Here is a 22143-nt window from a genome sequence, read left to right as displayed (position 1 = left end):
CATGATCCTGGTCAGGTTTCGCCAAAATGAAGCAGTGACAGTAACCCTGTTAGTATGGCTTGGTCCAAGGGCTTCCTTACAAACATACTCAGGGACTCTGCTCATCCTGCGTACAAACGTGCCTCGAGCAAGTCATAGTGTAACCTTCCCCACCCCAACTGGCCAGAATTACTTATGCCGTTTTCCCACGCTTGACCTTCACTTTGACATTCAGAGCACTTGGCAAAACCCACCCTTAAGACACTGTAAGACAACGCACGCTTTCTTACTTGGTAGTTTAATGTTTAACAATGCTCTTGAATTTCAAATTGTGTAATTTTGACAGTAATATCTGATAATATAGGAAAAAGTATAACCTCTTTATATCTGTGTGACGCGAATATTATAGGTATAGATACATACTGATATGGACATATATACTGATATGGACATATATTCTAATACGATCAAGAACTTTACTACACGTATAGATGAATACTGACTTGAGCAGTTACATTCCTTTTAGGAACATAAACACCGAACATTCTCACAACCGGTAAATCTCACATTTACCTTTAAGTGTCTATTAGAAACTATGATGTCAATGAAGACAGGATTGACACTGAATTTGTTTCCTTCATTCAACGCAGAAGGCAGAAGGGTTTGGACACGGTTGAAACATCATTTACTCAAAGGTATCTTGAGATTGAAGCCAAATTCACACACAAGGCGTTATACTCTTGTATGTCAGAATGCTTTCGCAAGGATCCTGTCCCTGATACGTAGCCACACGGCACTGTTGGGGTCAGGGAGTTCTTCCATCTCAATGATGTCCTCCTCCGCTGTCACGTTCAGGAGCAGCTCTGGCAGTCGGCCGTGGTTCACGTCACCCACCAGCAGTAGGATCACTCTGTTAGGGTTCATATTAGAGATGTAGTACGTTGTTGACTTCATGATAAAGTAGGACCAGGGATCACCTAGAAAATCATCTGACACAACCAATACTGTCTTCCAGCTTTTGTTAATGCTTTCTACAACATTGTCAGCCACGAAGGAACCTGGAAGGAAGTCTCTGTCTGGGAGGATTAGTCTCAGTTCATGTCTCTCCTCCAGTACGGTGCGTAGTTCTTGCATAACAAACTCAATGTCCTGCTCTAAATGAGCTATATAAGCATCCTTGCTAAAGTCCTGCCTCAACACTCTCTGGACCCCTTTACCCATGAGGACCAGAATACGATTTCCGATCTTTGTCCCGTTCCATGAAACCAGTATTGCAGACACAAGAAGAAGAGCTGTAAAACACATCAGAATGATGGACACTGGCAGCCAGAACCAACCTTGACACGACGTCCAGTGATAGTTAAACTTTTGGTAAACTGTGTCGGTTGTTGCAAGGACACCGTACTCAGTCACACATGAGTAGCTCCCGTTCCTGTCGAAAGTAACTGATGATGTAAAGATCCACTGAATAAACATGAGTGACTGACAGGAGCAGGAGATAGGGTTACCATCCAGCTTCAGTATCAGCTTGTTCCTCTCTCCTAGAGTCTCCAACAGCTCCATCGTATCATCGTCAAAATAGGTTATAGCGTTTAGAGATAGGTCCAGAACCCTAAGGTCAGGCATGTCATTATGCGTAAACGGTAAAGACACCAGACTGTTTCTTGAGATAATCAGAAATTTCAATGTCCGTAGATATTGCATGTCCATCCACTGCATGTGATTTCCTACTATCTCTAAAAGGTGTAATCGTTTGAAGGAACCATTTGATTCCAACTTAAGTTCGAAACATCTTTTCTATGGTATTTTTCAGAATGGGTGTTTGCGATGAGCAATAAGTTCTCCAATGTCTCTGTATCATGTTTGTTGTATTTCTGCTGCTGTGATACATCGATGTATTGTAATTGTTTACACATTTTCATTTCAAAGAATATCAATTGATTTCCAAGCAGACTGTATTTAGAAATGTCTAGATACTTCAAACATTTTGAAAATACTTTCAGGAAACTATTATCTATGTATATAATCGTGTTTGAGCTGAGATCGATATGCTCGATACAAATATCCGTTAGTTTATTGAGAATTCCGTTAGAGATAAGTTGACCTTTTAGGTCTGATAGTGATGTTACAGAGCTGTATGATGACGACAGTAAAACGTGACATACATGTTTACCATTAAGACCATAGAATGCACGTAGTGCTTTACAAGATGGTAGATACTTCACGCTTTCAAAAACTAGCTTAGAAATAGATTTCAAAGGAATGAAAGCTCCCGCCTCCACATGATGAATATGACAATCTGATGCAATCAAGACTTGGAGAGTTGAATTTTCAAAAGCTGAAAAGGTGTGGTTATGTATAGCATCTATGGCACAATACCTACATTCATCGTTATCTCCAGTGCCAATATTCAATGTTGTCAATATTTTTAAATACCCAAATCCACTTCCAAATATGTCATCTTCAAATGTGTCAATTGTTAGTGTTTCTAAATTTATCAGCCACTTAAATATCCAATGAGGTGTATTACCTTTCAACTGACAGTTGTTGTAGCCGATACTCAAACCTGTAAGACGTTCCAGAGGACGGAATATGTCTTGGGGATAGGTCCCATTGTCCAGTTGGAGGTGGTTGTAATTTAGGTTTAAACGACGAAGGTTTATCAAAGTTTCAAATGCGTGTGGTTCCAACCGTGAAACTCGACTACCCACAATTTTCAAATTCAACAACTGTGGGATGTGAATAAATGCCTGGCTCCTCAGAACTGGTATATGGTTGTCACTGAGGTCCAGGCTGACGGTGTTGGAGGGCAGATCACCAGGAACCTTGGGCAAGTTGAGACTGCGGCAGTCAACACGGCTACCACCTAATTCAGGGTCAGGGTATATTTCACATGTGTTCCTGCTTGTGGAGTAGGCCACAGTCAGTGTGATGAGAAATCCAATAAAGGTCTTCATTACAGTCAGCCAGTTGGGTCAAAGTGGTTGTGGAACTATTACAATTAGTGTAGGTGGCACATTGGACCGCAGAAGTTAATATCTGTATCTGCAAAACAGGAAACATCATCATTTGCCTCAGTATTTCATGAATGTTTTTTTCCGTGGCAGTAAAGTGATGATTGATATATATAAAGCGATTCACTAGTTGTACAGTAGCACTTATAAAAAGAAATTCGCGCACAATAATGAAACAACACGAATTGTTCTCTTACTGTGTGGCCGAACATAAGTGATAATATATTAATTAATAATGCTACAACTCATCACTTATTTTATTCTTATTTGATGCATCTATTCTTAATACATCGACCACAAGAAGATCGGACTAGATGCCAGCAGATGTACTGGGAAATGCAACGTGTGTGGATCTGCTGTTTAGGGTCATAAGATATCGTTTGTTATGCTAACGTTACATCTACATGGTTTAAAGGGAGTTTCGCCCTCATTCCTCACTTTAGTATTATATTCTTGTTTCCGTTCACTGTAAAATATATGTCAATATGTGCCTTCCAGAATTGCTTATCAACAGAACATTTCAACTGATGAACAAAATATTTTCCGTTCCAGAGAGACTGATCAGACCACCTTTTTGCATTAGTGCAATATTATCTTGAAAGTGACGTTAAATCACCTGACGTCTGTATGTGGACAACAGTGCATTATTGCACCTGAAGGGCAGCTAAAATCAAATCTAATAGTTTAAAAAGGATGGTGTAAACAATGGAAGCTGACAATGAACCAACGTGAAAACAATTGTGTACATTCACGATATTTTTATAGGTTTAATTATAGGCATCGTATGTAAGAAGATGTTAAGACAGGTATCCGGTCTGTGGTTCAATGAATCTAATGGTAAGATATAGAATAATCTAGTCACAATTCAACACGACTAAGAATATGTCCCTTGTGAGGTAACAGAAGTATATTCATTCGAGGCAGATAATACATAATTACACGTGGCCTGTAGGGTTTTCTATTCATCCTCTCTATTGATGCTGCAGGTGGTATGTTTTGAAATGTTTTGTCAAGTTTTACGACCGTTGTGGAAACTGAAATGCGGGAATATCTGCCCCTTCCACATCCAACATATCCCAGGATCCTCTTTGCCGCACTGGATTATAAAAATAATCATTTTTTGCCTTTGGACTGGAATAGGTTGGATAATCAATATTAAAATTCAAATGTTTGAATTTTTGTGATATTAGATCAAATCGTATTAGTGTCAAGGGTTTTAATATCAAGATCATATTGTTTGGAAATAATCATCTACAAGAGGAGCATACGAAACAAAATCTCTCAGTTGATTTTATCACGTATTTGATTTTTAATTGAAAATATCTTAACTTAGCCATATTGTATCCAAAACAAATAAACTGCAATGGCGCTTAGTCAGAACTCAAAGAATACTTTTACATTGTTTTATTCTTTTTGAAATACAGACAATCCAAAGATCAGTGCCTTTGCTGATAATGTGACTTAACTTAATAATAATAATAAGGGCGTCATGGAAAATGAAAAATACAAAATTCTTTGGAATAGGCCCTCATACAGCCTCAGACCTATCCAACCCAACAAACCTGATCTTTTCCATTTTGATAAATCCAATGAATTCATTTATACCATATTCTGTCCCTTTCGACACTAAAGTGATTGACAAGATTCAGGGAAAATGTGGCAAACATGCGGACCTCGCTTTCGAAATGTCACGCTTGCATCCCAAGTACCAAGTTGTCCGACTCCACATTGTTCTCGGTGCCTTAGGTTTGGTACCTCCCAATCTGTTGAGCGACACTGGGAGAGTCCCCGGGTTTGCTGCCACGAATACATCCCTTCTGACAATGCAGAATGGTGGAGTGCTGGGGAGTCTTCACATTTTCCGAAAAGTTCTCGATGAGTTTCACTGGGAGTCCAATTCGCTGTCTGGGCTGCGTGTAGAGGGGGCAAGGGCCCTGAGCTGATAATGAGTCTGGCTGTGCAAGGATCACCCAAACCCTCTTTGCTGCATTTTGTATTTTAATCTGTAAATTATAGTTTCTTTGATTATGTATTACCTCTGAAGCTCTGTCCCACATTGTAATTATTATGTGTTCTTTGCACCTAAACCTTACATTGCTCACTGTAAGGCCGAGCATTTTATGAGTGCTTCAAACCATAATTGTTACGGATGTTCTGAGTTATTTTTATCATATTTGATATGAATGAAAAATGTTTTTGTCTCACAAGCCTATATGGCTCGACACTACGCGTCTCGGCCCAGCATGCCTTATGTGGTATGTAATATTTCGCATGACAGTATCATCCATCCAAGTTTGACATACGGTTCAGCAGAGTGTCGCTGCAAACAACATCAATCTACAGCCAACTACCATCTTCACAGATTTTGAGACAGCAGCCCAGAATGCAGCCCGTGCCGTTTTCGAGTGCCAGATGAAAGGTTGCAGGAACGTATGGTTGTATTCCTTGGAGCAGGTAGATCTAGAGATCCCCTGTGTTAAACGTCTAGCAGACTACATGACTGGCATGACTACAGAGGGTCCAAGAACCACTCGAAGGGTTGCACTCAAAGTTAGCCACTTATTGAGCAAGCCATGCGAACACTTTTACCTTTATAGACATTATGAAGAAAGAACAATCAACCACAGAAATAACCATTTTCCAACTCCAGGCAGGTTGTGTCAAGCGACACAGAAAGAGGGAGTACAGAGCCCTTGATAATCACCTAGCTGTGTATAAAGCCACCCTCCTCATTAACACTTATTCTCCTGAACAGTATGGTGATGAAGTTGCTGATTTGGTGACCCTGATACTTTATTTTTAACATACATTTATGTTATAATGAATATACAATGCAATAAAACATACTGATACAGTTTACTGAATGATGTGTATTAATGTAACATGTTTATCGTGTACTATAATGTTGGATATTCCATTTCCATTCCGGTTCCACATTGATGCAATTTACGGTTTCTCAGTCATATTGTGAAAACATACTAGGAAGCTGACCATTTATATATATAAAAAAACAAAAAATATTTCAACATGACGAGTGACACGGTGCGTATATTTGGGAAGAAAGGGGTAGCGGGTGGTTCGCGACAAGTTTTGTTTTGTTTGTTGTTTAACGCCGCACTCAGCAATATTGCAGCTATATGATGGCGTTCTATAAATAATCGAGTCTGGACAAGACAACCCAGTGACATCATGAACAATTGGGATACGATGACATGCATCAACCAAGTCATCGAGCCTGAACACCCGATCCTGTTAGTCGCCTCTTACGACAAGCACAGTCGCCTCGTCATGACCTACACGTGCACTACATGCGTACACCCTCTCTACCTGTAACAAACCAAATATGTTTGCCCAACTTCTGTGCATCGCCCACCTATCACAAACAGGTTTCGTGAGTCCAATTTATCCTTGATTACCAGTACAAATGTATGTGTACACTCTTTAGCAACTTACGAAAGAACGAATAGTTTTACATTAGAAATATCTCAATTCGGTCTGATGAAACCCATTTGGTAGTGATTCATATACACATGCTTATAACATTCTCCTTTGCATTTCGCAAGGAATCTTGCAATCAAAAAGAACCTTGTTTATAGTAATAAAACTGAGAACAGCTCATCAGCAGTCACTATCCCATGGTCAGCAGACATGCCAATGTCCACTCCCCAACTCAAGTCTTACCATACACAAACAGCTGAACACTTCATGGTGCTCATTAGCCTTGCTCGAAGTCTGCACTGAATGATACATACATGGATGTATATTCAATTTATCCTTATAACAGACAAGTCTAGATAAGCTGACAGTACGCCGGTACTATTACAGGGACAACGTCTGCGTATTATTTCTATAATCTAGGAATTAGTATTTAAACTGATACTCATAGCCTTAGAGACCAAAATACCACAACAAACAAGCTACCAATAAAACATGAATAATAAATCTATAAAAACACACAACCTCACAAACTCCTTTAGTTCCCCCACGTTATTGGCATATATCAAAATTCAAAAGTTCCGCCAAAATTAATTAAGCGACCACAAAGCCCCTCCAGGTTGCCTTACCTTTTGGACATACCCTTCCCGACTACATCAATAAATGGCCTGGTGGGCCCGTGCGCGAAAAACGACTAGTCGTGGCGACGGCCAACGCCACCGCCTCGCCGTCCGACTTCCTGACTTGCTGTACGTGACAAAAATTGCAGCAAAGAATTCAAACAGGAAAAAATGCTTATGTGTGCAAGCATCTGGTATACAATATACTATTTACTGTGACTGAGTATGATGATGCAATACAACATAGAAAATGCACTGCACCTGGTCTTGACACAACCAGTTACGAAAGACCTTACCTGATCAAGCAAAGAGCTTATGCACTGAGTTGTACAACACGATATGGTGCTAAGGAGAAGTTCAAAAACACATGAAAACATGCCGCAGTTATCCCGCTTCTAAAGCAAGGGAAAGGCGAAGCCTTACCAAACTCTTATCGACCGATCTCACTCACATCAAACATGTGCAAAGTTATGGAAGCCATGGTTACAAAAAGGCTCATGCATCACCTTGAAACTGACAACCACATCAAACCCGATCAAAGTGGCTTCAGGAAGAGACACTCATGTCTAGATCATATACTAAGACTGGGAAAAAAGCTTAGTTAAACAGACAATACCTAGCCACAGTATTTCTGGGCTACAGCAAAGCCTTCGACGTGGTATGGCATGACGGACTCCTCGGGGGAGGGAACAGGGCAAACTTCATAGACAGCTTCCTGCAAGACAGGTCGCTATCAGTTAAAATAGGGAACAATCAATCTGATCCCATGTCACTGGACAACGGCGCGCCACAAGGCAGCATTATAAGCCCAACCCTGTTTAACATCATCATCGATGATCTATTTTATCATACCAACTCTCCTACCCAAACGTCTAAATTCGCTGATGACGGAGCAGTATGGGTAAAGTACAGAGTTATTTCACAAATCCGAAAATACCTCCAATCAGCCCTGGATAGAGCAAATCAATGGTGCAATAAATGGGGGTCCACCTTTTCAAGTGAAAAAACTGTGGGAGTTCTATTCAAACGCAGGGGCAAAGATGCTATGATACCACATCTCTCCATAAAAGGCAAACTAATCAAAATTCGAAAAATCCGCAACATTTCTAGCTATGATCCGAGAACAACACGTCACTTGGAGCAAACCTGTAGAATATGTGGAAAACAGATATAAAAAAAACCCTGAGCGTATTACGGGCAATTCCAAGCACATCTTGGGGAACCTCGAGGGACACTCAGCTAGACCTCTACAAATCACTTATCAGATCAAAAATAGACTATGGTTGTGAGGCCTTTCACTCAGCATCAAATACTGTCATGAGCCGCCTCGACAGGATCCGATACAAAACCCTAATGCTGGTCACAGGTGCAGCAACAGAAGGGCAAGGGCAACAGGTGGAGCTGTGTTGGATCACCTCTCGCATAGATATTCATGGAAATGAAGCTAGCTCTAGACAAAGCGGAGATACAGCCTGTTCCCTTTAGTAAACTAGAGATAAAGGCAAAATCATAGCCCAAAGATGGAAAGCCCTGTGGGACGCAAGTTAGATCAGCAGATGGCTATACAAAATTCAACCCAAGATCCTCCAAAAGCCAAACTCATACTCAAATGAAAGGAAAGGTGAAATTGCCATCTCACACCTCAGACTCGGTCACAAAAAGCACTATGACAAAATTTGTCCATCATGCAATCAACCTGAATCCATTAATCACTTGTTACTGGAATGTCAAGACCACGCTCACCTTTCATCCTTCTCATCCAAACCCACACTTCAAACAACACCCTAATCTCCCCATCCGCAAAAATAGTCGAAGAAAGTCAATGAGAAAGTAAGATCTCAAGATGTTCAACTCGATGACATCTACCAATCGGTGGGGGGGGGACAATGTACGGGTCTTTGGAATCGCTGAAACCACAGGCGAGAACACCGACGAATGTTTCATGATATTAGCCACTGATATCGGAGTTGATACTGGCTTGCATGGTGACATAGATCGAAGTCACAGAACAGGGATCCGGCCGAGTACTCGAAGGAGAAACTACATCCTATTCTTATCAAGTTCCTATCCTACCGGCAGAAACGTGAAATAATGTGTCAAAAATGAATTTACGTTCACGATGATCTTACCAAAGAACGACCCAAAATCGCTGCTGAGGTTCAGAATCTTGTACATTCCAAGTCTTGCTGGAACATGGGTAAGAAACTGTGTTATATTTGTCACGAAGCTGGATGACACCGTTTCACTCATCACAAAGGCTCTCAGTTTGATCGAATAATAAACTCTCTAAAACTGAAGATGAAGTTCCGATTGTCTCAGCAGCAGCGCCAAACTGCTGAATTCATCAATGATGATGATTAATAAAGCGCTATGAGAACGCGTTTGGTTTCACCGATATCGTCTGTATTTTACAATCACTACCATGTGCCTCTGTTTACAAATACTGACCTAGCAGGTACCATATGTTGATAGGCCGACATTTTCTATTTGCATACTCATTATCCAATGAGATCAGAGAAGCTTGACTCGATCGATGTCTGGTGACAGTTCGTGTGCAGCAGGCACATTCGACCACCGGTAAACTTTCCACAGCTCAATAAAGACACACAGTGAAATCTGTGTATTTTTGTCAACTTGCTTGAACTTGTTTTCTTTTTTCTTTTCTATTTGTTGCCACTGACCTTTTTATAAAATTGTCTTTTATTGTATCATTGATGAAATTGTGGTATATCACGTGATAAACACGACTGTTGTGTGCATTCTTCCAAATCCCTTCAAACACGTCGTCATTTATAGATCAATTTATATATGATTGAGTGTTGCTGAATGTGACAATTTATACCGTGAACTTAACTTAATTTGAGTTTGTTTTTGTGTGAGCTTATCCCAGGTGTTTGGTGTTGTTATTTTTCGTTTCATTCATTTTTATTTTATTTTTATTTTTTCTACTTTGGGAAATTATCTTTGATCAGACAGTTATGGAGTGCAGTCATGACAAGTAATTGATGAGAAGATTGTATTATTATTGACAGGACACACAGCACACATTGCTTACACATTTGGACAACTTCTGCATACTATCCAGTGTCATAGTTTCTTTTTCACTATTCTACACCATTGGTCCCCATCATACTCTCGTCCTTCTTATGCTTCATAAGCTCATTATTTTTATTCTTCTTGTTTGTTCTTGTTAAATCTCAACACACTGTGGTATGACAAAACCTTACTACAACAAATAACCATATTATTTACACTTCATTCACTACTTTGTACATGATGTTATATTTAACAACGCATACCCAATTCTGCACCTCTTGTGTCAAACATTGCGTGTTCGATGGGAATTGATATTAGTCCATTTTGTAGGACAATTGTGTTATTTCATTGTAAATTATGTCATGACCTAAGCAGTAAAATTGATGTCAAGGTTTATTATCTCTCGATATTATTCTACATGTTTGGAGTAAGAGGTATACAGATATCACTAATATGCTTGTTTTGCTGTGTTGATATATATCCGCATCCTTGTCCTCGAGAGAAAATTGATTTAGTTTATGCAGAACTTTACGAATACGATATCATATGTATTTCTGAAACATGACTACATTATGGAATTTTTGTCAACGTGATTCTTATGCCTGACTGTGACCCACCATTGCGCCAGGATAGACACACTAAGGGTAGCGGGGTCATATTATATGTTAAAGACACATTATGTTAGAAACACAGGGCTGATTTAGAATTACCGGGCCTAGAAGCAGTTTGGGCACAAATCCACCCATAATAAGACATATCTTGTTGGCACATTCTATAGAGTAGACACCACTGCCTACTAATTGGATTTAATTGACCAATCATTCGCACTGGCTTCGGATACTAATATCAACATGATTGCGCTTGGTGATTTTAATGTGAATCTATCAAGAGACGTTGATCCTAATATTAAACAATTAGTCAGTTTATTGTCTAGAACAGGTAAGTAACGAACAATCTGTGTTACGTCTACTTCATCAACACTCATAGATCTTGTATTTGTTTCATGTCAGGACCTGGTATGCTCGTATGGCGTATCTCCCCCTTTCTGTAGTGACCACTGCTCTGTAATATTATTCTGAAATCTACAAATCAATTTAAGAAGGCCTTCTCACGGACTGTGTTTAATTATGATAAAATAGATATTTATTTATTCCCATACAACGCCGGTAATTTAAATTGGGATGGTATTTTAAATAATGATAATGTCGATACAGATATATCTGCTACAGATATAGTAGAAACCATAACAAAGCTATGTAAGGTTAACATTCCAAATAAGACAGTATTGATACGACCAAATGATGCTCCATGGATGAACGGACACATTAGAAAACTTAAAAGTAAAAGGATTCACAGAAATGCAGAAATCTCGTTATAACTGAAATAAGGAAGTGTAAATTGACACATACAGAACATCTGGATAACACATCATGTGGTAGTAAAACATGGTGGCGCTTAGTAATGACTTACATGAAACAAATTAATAGGACAGGGTCATGCTTCCCACAACTAGAGCAGAATGATAGTGTGTAGGAAGATGATGTTGATGAAGCTAATATAATAAATAACTATTTTTTTGTCATGGCAACTGATGATAATCCTGATGATGAAATAGTGGTTAACGACGACTTAATTAAGGTTGACCATTGTCTCCAAACTATTCGACCAGAAGAATCCGAAGTACGAGATATATTGTTTTCCCTGGAAATTTCGAAAGTAACTGGACCTGATGATATAAGTAATCGGATTTCAAAGTTCTTAGCTACGCAATTATCCAAACCATTATGTAAACCATTTAACGTTTCACTTCTGCATTCGAAATTGCATGGTATATGGAAATGATCTTCTATCGTTCCATTACATAAGAAAAGCGAGGTTCATGACTGCTCAGATTATAGACCAGTTGCTCTTACGAGTTGTTTATCCAAGGTATAAGGAAAAATGTGTTTACAAACATGTTTCCAATTTCTTTCTTGACAATGGCTTAATATCATCATTTCCATCAGGATTTAAGGAAGGGATTCTACCGTGTACCAGTTAACTCACTTATATGAGTTTATTGCAAAAACATTGGATAATGGTCAGGAGATTAGAGCAGTATTTTGCGATATTAGCAAAGCCTTTGATAGAGTCTGACATAAAGGTATCTTACATTAGTTATATTTAAATGGAATACGAGGACCACTTTTAGATTGGTTTGAAAGTTATCCAATCAACAGAAACATACACTGTAGTTAACGGATATAAATTCAATTCTAAATCTTGATGCAAGCGTTCCTCAAGGTTCAGTGATGGGGCCACTTTTGTTCTTAATTTTTATTAATGATACCGTTGAAGACCTACACTGTTATTTTGCTGATGATACTTCTTTATACGTTGTTATTGATGACCCAGTGTCATCAAGTGTATGTTTAGATAGGGATATAGAAATGATATCACAATACAATGGGCTAAAGTTTGGAAAGTAAAGTTTAATCCTAACATAACAGAATCCATCTTATTTACTATGAACAAGATTCAATCTGTCGATTCTCATAAACACCTTGGACTTACTTTGCAAAGTGATGGTCAGTGGCAACTGTATGTTAATGAAATTATAATCGAAGTAAGCCCAATGGTTCATTGCTTAAGAAGCTTCAAATATCGTTTGAATATAAACAGCTTACAGACTTTGTATAACTCTTTTACATTGCCAATATTCCATTACTGTGATTACATCTGGAACAATTGTACTAAGGGCCAAAAACTGCTCTTACAAAAACTACAATTAGATGCCCTAAGAACCATATGTGGATCTGTTAGAGGAGTGAGTCATAGTAAAATATATAATGACACGGGTTATAACTCTTTAAGTGATCACCGGTAAAACCACAAAATGGGCGTATTTAACAACATGTTCGATAATAAAACGCCCGAATACTTATCAAGTTTAATTCCTTTCAACATTTCTGCCTCTTCCACGAATGTTTTAAGATCATCCAATCGCACGGACACAAACAGAAAATCTTTTTCGCCATCATCAGTACATGATTGGAATTTGTTGGATGACACATTAAGATGTACAGAATCTTTACTTCAAGTTAAAAAGAATTACGACATATATATATAATGAACCGCAAATGAAACGTCACCATGGATAGATATATGAGAAACCTTCTTTGTTCAAACACTGTAAACATACTTTGAGACATATTGAAAAGATGAAACTTGGCAAAACTGATCATCAAGGTTAAAAAATAAAGTGTCAAATGTTCCCAAAGTGAAACACAACACTAGTCCCTGAGAAAATGGCATCACAAATCAGCATCTCGTGTGTCCGCCATGTGCATTGATAACTGCCGTGCAACGAAACCAAGAATAGCCTTGTTTGTAGAACTGCTGACTGAACTATTGCCATGTAATATTGTTTTCAAATCATACCGATGTGTGCAGAAATATACTGAACCGCAAAAGAAACGTCACCCCAAGTAACATTGCATGAAAAGTTGTCATTTAAATATCTAGGTAATTTTTGTCAAAGTTTCGAAAATTTAACATTAGCTTGTCCGGAAAAATGAAAGTTAGTGATAAAGAAGCAAAGCAGGTGACAACAAAACCGATCGCCCAAACGCATCACGGCAACGGCCATGGTAACCCGATGCACGTGAGTTCCGTGCAAATTGAAATGCACATTGCTATTGTCAGAGACTTGACTTGGAGTGAGATCGTCGAGACATGCAGGTCGTTTTTCATTTTGTAAAATGTAATCAATTTTAAGCGATGTCTTAGTTCTTTAAACGATTGAAAATTGGTTTCGTCATAAATTTTAACATGACTGGTTCTACGAACCGCCCCACAAATAGTTCTCAATGCGTCCAAATTTAAATTCTCGAGTAACAATGATTGTTCGTTTGTACAATTGTCCCAAATATAACAACAGTAGTCGAAGTGAGGTAGGATATATATAACAGATGTGTACATAATTTCAAGCGTATTTCTTGTTAGTCAGTTGATCATTGGACTAACGTTTCTAATGATTTCGTTGATATGTATTTTACTTGAACAATCAGATTAGTGTTATTTCTAAATGTTTATGACTTTGTACTTCCTTAATAAGAGTACCCTCCATGTATAATTTTGGTCTAATACCAGAATCGACTTTGCGACTGAGTGTTGTCTAATGCCATAAAAATAAAATATACAGGTAAGTGAGTTGATATGATGTGGAGTCACCTGGCATGAATCCCGACTGCACATTAATCAACAATTCGGTGCCGCAAACGCCTCCAAAACCATCTCTCGGCGCCCAAAATAAAGTAGAGGTCAAACCATATATCAAACCAGTTAAACAATGTACTATATGCCTTTAAGTACCACCACACAACATTCCAATGCAACCCTAAAATAACTAAATGAAACAAAATGGGCGCAACCAAATTATTCAGGCCCATGCACCCGGTGGTGCATACACTGTAAAACCTTAACCAACAAATCACTATCAAATCACTGCCCCCACAGACACACCCTCACACAGCAGGCCAACAAACACAAACATTGACACAGCAAAACTACAAACAAGAAAACCTGCACCATCCGTAGCCAAACCACTACTCCCCACACCACAGACAAACACCATACCAAAACCTACACCACAACACCAACAACTTCTGAAAAACACAAACTCTGTTTGGGACCCACCTACCGAAAATGCACCCGTCCCCACAGCACCCAGCCCACCAACATCCAGGAGATCTCAACAAAATACAACATCATCAAAACCCGCAGGCAAAACAAACCGTAGGGCACCACAGTCCCTAGGGCAACAACTACCAGACACAAACAAACACAACAACCAACAATCGCAGCCGCCAAGCCCACCTCTACCACCAACAAACAAACACAACAGCAGCCCACAACACACAAACAATCATCATGGACACCTCAACCCAAGACATAAGCAGAGAGGAATCATACACAAAAGAACATGACATTTTAGACAAATCGAGCGTATCATTAAAAAAACAAAAAAGTTCATAAAAGTAAAACACCAAACCTGACACGATCCAAATCCTTAAATAATCTTACAATGTTAATGCATACGTGCTTTATCGAAACACTCCCACCGCCAGCATTACATCCTTTCAATCGGTGGCTTCCAAACTCAATCTCACTACTCTCTTTCGAAATGTTCAATAGAAACTTAAAGAAAATCTCAAAATAAAACCACAACAACCTAAACCTAAATAAAGCCTAATCCCCAACCATTGGGCCCTCTAAATACTGGAAGGACGAGACACATTACAGTGGAATGCCAACGGACTGGCCCCCCACGTCCACGAACTAAACTCCAAATTTAGGAAAAAACCAGGTCCTCATGTCAGATGCGTTCAGGAGACCCCTAAAATACAAATGAACCCTTCCTAATTATAACTCGGTAAGACTCGACAGAGTCAAATCTCACCCAGGTAGAGCAGGCGGTGGCCTGTCATATATGTCAGAGAGGACATAAACTATAAGGAAATACTAATAAGAACACCAAATCTAGAAGCTAATGGTATACAAATAACTAATCACAATAAAAAACAAAAACGTTGTAAACATATACCACTGGATATTGAAACAAATTAAACCCAAAGACATAAAAGTCCTGAATCAAATAGGCCAAAAATCCACCATCTTATTTGGGGACTTCAACGCCCACCACCCCTCGCGGGGTGTTAAAGATAAAACAGACCAAATCGGGAAACTCATGGCCAACTGGATCGAACAAAAAAAAACTAATACTACTAAATAACAACCAACCAACTAGATATGATCAAAATATGTTGGCTATAGACCTGACAATCTGTACCCCTGATCTCGCCAAAAGCACTTTGTGGGAAGTGCGTGAGTAGTCGCTTGACAGCGACCACTTTCCAATACACATAACGATAGGAAACATAAATATCCAAATCTAAAAGGAACACCAAGAACCAAACTTCCTAACAACAAGGAAAACTGGGACAAATAGAAAGCATTATGTAAACAGGTTTACCAAACGGACCTCGAAAATAAAGACCCCGACAAATACTGCCAAAACAGAATGCATAGAAAAAAGACTATCCCCTTCAGAACACAAAAAAATAGGCAAAATCCGGGTACCTTGGTGGACCGAGGAAATAAAAAAGACTAGAAAAAACGCAAAAGCGCATTTAACAAAGCTAAACGAGACCACGCATATCTAAAGATAGCACATCAACAAAATCACCAAGTACAAAATCTCGTGAAAACAGCAAAAGCCAAAAACTGGAGGAAAAATTCTGCGAAGAAATAAACTATGAAACACACGGAAGAACAGAATGACGCAAAATACACGTAATACGAGGCATTAAAAGAACCAAAAAAACACCAAAAATAAATAACTCAACAAACCCTAAACAAAAAGCAACTAACCTAGCAAACAATTTCTCAGCCATTAGTAGCAATAGTAACTTCACTGAGAAATTCCAAAAACAATTAATAAATGAAAATAAATTCTCCAAATTACCCAAAGACGATAACCTAGAAATAAACCAGCCATATGCAATAGAGGAACAACTCCATGTATTAAACAATCGGAAAAAAGAACAGCCCCAGACTAGACGTAACCTCATACCGAATAGTTAAACAGCTACCCAAAATTCTACGGGAATCACTTCTAAGACTATACAATCTCATCTACCAAGACAGTCAGGTTCCTACTTCAAGGAAAGAGGCATTGGTCATCCAAATACCAAAGCCGAACAAACCGGCAGACGAGGCAAATTCATACAGACCAATCTCCCTAATCTCAAAGTTATGTAACATAATGGATAAGTTGTCAAAAATAGGCTCCAACACTACCTAGACCAAAACATTATAATAAAACAGGACAATAGCTGATTCGTCCCAGGCCGCTCAACTTTAGACAACATCGCCAGCTTAGAGCCAGACATTAACACAGGGCAGTTGGACCGACAGTAGGCATATTCCTAGATTTCTCTAAAGCTTTGGATATGGTATGGCATAACGGGCTAATACAAAAACTCAAAAAGTCAAGGCCACATAATAAACTATATACAAGACTTCCTAACAAATCGTAAAATAACCGTGGGAATCGAGCAAACGTTATCGGTTCAGTGTCCCCTAGAGAATGGCACACCCCAAGGCAGCATTCTAAGCCCAACACTTTTCAACAGTATGATTAATGAGTGAGTGAGTGAGTTTGGTTTAACATTATTCCAGTTATATCGCGGCGTGTCAGCTTAATGTGGGAGGAAAGCTCGAAGTGATGCAGGTCTCAGACGTTTACCACTTCGGTGAAACCCACGGGCACGGGTGTGGTGCTGACAAACCTAGAAACATAATCGGGGCGAACCGGGACTCGAACCCACAATCATAGGTTTCTGGCGTGCCCAAGGGACGCAACTCTGCACAGCGAATCGCGGCGCCTTAGACGACTGGGCCACCCGTGCCCCCGTATGATTAATGACCTATTTGAGGGAATATCAAATAACTTCTAAATACGCGGATGACGGAGCCCTCTGGATCCGCACCAGAAGCATAAATATGGCTAAAAATTATTGCAGAAGGCATTAAACAATTAAACAAACTTCAAATATGGGCAAATAAATGGGCTTCTCACTGAATACCGAAAAAACTACAGGGACAGTATTCAAACACAAAAATATGCGTGCAAACACTCCCAAACTACAACTTAACAATAATCCCATACAATTCCCCAAACAGACCAAATATCTGGACTAATCTTTGATGAAAATCTAACCTGTGGTGCTCACATTAAATATCTAAAAAATAGATGCAGTAAAGACCTAAACAAACCACGCTGCCTGACAAGGTTTCAACTGGGGGGCCTCCAAGGAGACCCTACTATCATTATACAACACCCTAAACTCATCATTAAGCGATAAACTAATCTCAATCTAATATCAAGCACTAAAGATAATAATCACATGCACACAAAAAGGCATACCGCGCACATCACTGCAAACGCTGCTTCGCAAAAACCTTCATTTCCCAACGCATACTAAACTACGTAAACACACACAACCTTAATGATTTAAAACTAAACACAACACCAAATTCCAAAAGGTTATAGTATCAGCCCTGCACAGCGCCCAAATAAAAAAACACACCAAAAAACCCTAATCCTAGTCATTGAGTGGACTCCAGGCTACGAACCCCGCCTTTCAGCCCATTAACAATACACATGGCAGCTGTCGTCTTAAACCTCACACCTGAGTGTTGTCTTCCGGCGTCCACCCTGAACCATCCGAGGGCACAACTTACGCTCTTGGACCTTGGACACAAACTTGGAGTATGAGTTCGGATACACGAGGGTTGACTAGATATAGTGAGGTGGTGGTAGATATAGTGAGGTGGTGGTAGATATAGTGAGGTGGTTGTAGATATAGTGAGGTGGTTGTAGATATAAGTGAGGTGGTTGTAGATATAGTGAGGTGGTTGTAGATATAAGTGAGGTGGTTGTAGATATAGTGAGGTGGTTGTAGATATAGTGAGGTGGTTGTAGATATAAGTGAGGTGGTTGTATTTATAGTGAGGTGGTTGTAGATATAGTGAGGTGGTTGTAGATATAAGTGAGGTGGTTGTAGATATCAGTGAGGTGGTTGTAGGTATAAGTGAGGTGGTTGTAGATATAAGTGAGGTGGTTGTAGGTATAAGTGAGGTGGTTGTAATTATAGTGAGGTGGTTGTAGATATAGTGAGGTGGTTGTAGATATAAGTGAGGTGGTTGTAGATATAAGTGAGGTGGTTGTAATAATAGTGAGGTGGTTGTAGATATAGTGAGGTGGTTGTAGATATAGTGAGGTGGTTGTATATATAGTGAGGTGGTTGTAGATATAGTAAGGTGGTTGTAGATATAGTGAGGTGGTTGTAGATATAAGTGAGGTGGTTGTAGATATAGTAAGGGGGTTGTAGATATAGAGAGGTGGTTGTAGATATAAGTGAGGTGGTTGTAGATATAGTAAGGTGGTTGTAGATATAGTGAGGTGGTTGTAGATATAAGTGAGGTGGTTGTAGATATAAGTGAGGTGGTTGTAATTATAGTGAGGTGGTTGTAGATATAGTGAGGTGGTTGTAGATATAAGTGAGGTGGTTGTAGATATAGTAAGGGGGTTGTAGATATAGAGAGGTGGTTGTAGATATAAGTGAGGTGGTTGTAGATATAGTAAGGTGGTTGTAGATATAGTGAGGTGGTTGTAGATATAAGTGAGGTGGTTGTAGATATAAGTGAGGTGGTTGTAATTATAGTGAGGTGGTTGTAGATATAGTGAGGTGGTTGTAGATATAGTAAGGTGGTTGTAGATATAGTGAGGTGGTTGTATATATAGTAAGGTGGTTGTAGATATAGTGAGGTGGTTGTAGGGTTATGGGTGGGAACGATGCGAGGGCTGTGTATGTATGTATGCATGCCTATGAGTACGGATACATTCAAGGACATGCGGAGTCGGGGTTGTGTGAGTGGGTGTGCTTGTATTGATGTTTTTGTGTTTTTTTATTAAAGTGTTTCCTTTAATCATTACATGTTTATGCTTCTTCGTAGGTCTAGTTGGTCACTGAATGTATCCACCCGAAATACGTAGTATAATTTTCACTTGAAAATATCCTCATCTTCTATTATACATGTCGATTACATAGCAAACTGCACTGGGAGCTGGGAGACACCAGGACAGGTGGTCATATCGCACAGTAAATCTGGGGGTATTGCTCAGTTCACTTCCCCAGGGCGCGGAACAGTGACATATTGCATGTGTATTTACTGGGCCACATGACATACTCTCGTCAACAGACACGACGTGACCCACATCTGCCGCGGCACTGCATTATGCGAACATGGTTGCACACAGTGTGTGACCAGGGGACAACAATGACTCCAATGTGAACTTCGGCAAGGATTGCATGTACCTGCAGTGCACTTCTGGGACGCCGTGTGCACGTGGAGGCTGCTGATCCATGGACACATGGTACATAAAGTGGTTTTGGTAACACTGTAGGCGGAAGTAGACGCGCCAAGCTGGCTTCCCAGTGTCGGAATGGACTGCACTAAATGTAATTACATGGCGGTAATGGCCTCGTCATGGCCAAGTGAATTTGAGCGCGGGGCTGTGTGATCATCATTGTTAATCCTGAACAGACAGACAAGACAAGCTACTGCAACTGTTAATATGTGCAGTGATGTAATGTAAAATGTACAAGAGAACATATTCAGTTATATTTTAATCAACTTAACTGGATAACATTAACACAAATAAATATACTTATCTTTTAATTATAAGAGTTTAAAAGCTAACATCAATTGAAATTGCATTTAAGCTTAATTTTCTCAAATTTTATTGTATTCAAACATTTATGGTTCTTGTGTCAAAAGTAAATTTATTTTCGATGTTAAATTTCCATCATATCTGCAGTGTATTTGGAAGTAATGTTCCGATTTATTCCAGAAGGTCTTCGCAGCTCTGTATGGTTAGGTCTACTTTCGCCTACAGTGCAGTTCGCCTACATAGTCACATATTTATGAAGGTAACTGATCTAAAACAAAAATAGTCGTAAGAGATTTATAAAAGAAAATACTTCATCTCCTGAGTATACTCCCATAGTTGTTTAGCAATACAAGACCACTGATTATACCGATCACGAGGATTACCAAAAGCAAGAAACAGATTAATTATTTTACTCAGAAGGATTAAAGACGTTCTGTAATTCGAGTTAACATCAGAGGAAAATAGTCAAAGTGTAAACCCAGGTTGTACTGGTGAATGTAGCAACTGTTTTTTATGGATTTATTTATTTGCGATATGAAATTCGTTGGATCTTGTTGGAATATGGGGCAATATTTTAGTCACAAGTAAGACATTTAATTTTATTCACTGCCAGAAACTTTTCTCAAATTGTGTGATCTCTTTTTGTTACAGATGGAGACTGTGTAATGAATCCATTCGTAACAGCATTATTATTTATTATCTAGTCTTGTACGTATAGGCTAAATAACCAACAAAGACTGTAGAGCCACGGCCACAACTGTAAACGACCTTGTGTCAAGAACCGGAGACAAGTTCACATAAAAGTATCTTTCATATATAAAAAAGTGTTTTGAAATGGAAAAAAATGTTTAATACATAAATACATTATAACATATTATTTAAGAAGCTGCATTTCGTAATTAAATAAATACCTTTAAATTGTATGTTTCACTATATTATTATTGTCAACTCTCTCCGTGAAGGAGAGTGGACAGCAGAGAACCACCCACCTTCAAGAACTACAAGTACCGGGAAAGAAACTGGAGAGAGGAGAGATGGACGTGATCCTCTATGCCAGTGCTGCTTCCCATCTTCTCAAGTTACACTAATAGTAAATTTGCAAGTCCAGATTGATGAATTGATAGGGCACCAATGTGATGACAGATGTGATTATCATTATCATCCTGTGTTCATTATTATCGTTATCGTTAGACGAAGTACATGAACATATGTACAATGTGTTTCTGCTAACCTAGTATGACACCGTTTACAACCACTAAAGACACAATAATGAATGTATTATGCCGAAATATTTACACTATGTGCTAGCCATATCGCATTAGTCTGCTAAGCTTAGTGCGCTGATGTTAAGGGTCAAAGGGAACTAACTCTTCAAACCTTAGAGGCCAAACCTTGTTGACAATTTTAATTATAATCTTATAAATAAAGTCACGAACGTGATTTAAAAAAGATTAACGTCCTTGCACATCACAATTTATGTTATGAAACCCAAAAACACAAAACAGTGTAGAATAACGAATTTCTGTACCTGAATTTTCATGTGAAATATGTGAAGTGGGTGTTGGAAAATTCAAGATGGCTGTTACTGGCGGTATACGGTCTCATATTAGGTCAGTAACAACTTTTTACAGACGGTTTGCCGGCTCATGTGGGGTCAGTAGCTATCAATAAGATTCAAACTACCTGGGACAGCTGGGCCCATATATACACTGCTGGGTAAGGGGTCCGTATCCATAGCTTCAAACCCCATGCACATTCGGTCATCATGCACTCAAACTCC

The 22143-nt window shown here is 39.1% G+C and overlaps 1 protein-coding gene across 2 annotated transcripts; it reads right to left on the bottom strand.

Moving 5' to 3' along the window:
* Window positions 1-224: 224 nt before the first annotated feature.
* Window positions 225-22143, bottom strand: LOC124126772 (toll-like receptor 4). 2 transcript variants are annotated; one of them, XM_046490289.2, is made up of 2 exons: window positions 22047-22143; window positions 225-3024 (listed from the first exon to the last, which is right to left on the bottom strand). In XM_046490289.2, the coding sequence occupies exon 2, from the start codon at window positions 2934-2936 to the stop codon at window positions 1716-1718; it is 1221 nt and encodes a 406-aa protein (XP_046346245.2). In that variant the 5' UTR covers window positions 2937-3024; window positions 22047-22143; the 3' UTR covers window positions 225-1715. Both variants share the same exon structure in this region, with proteins under 2 accessions (XP_046346245.2, XP_046346246.1).

This window comes from Haliotis rufescens, unplaced genomic scaffold, assembly GCF_023055435.1.
Source record: "Haliotis rufescens isolate VD_foot unplaced genomic scaffold, xgHalRufe1.0.p SCAF_5, whole genome shotgun sequence".
Taxonomy (NCBI): Eukaryota; Metazoa; Mollusca; class Gastropoda; order Lepetellida; family Haliotidae; genus Haliotis; species Haliotis rufescens.
This window is presented reverse-complemented; position numbering and strand designations above follow the sequence as displayed.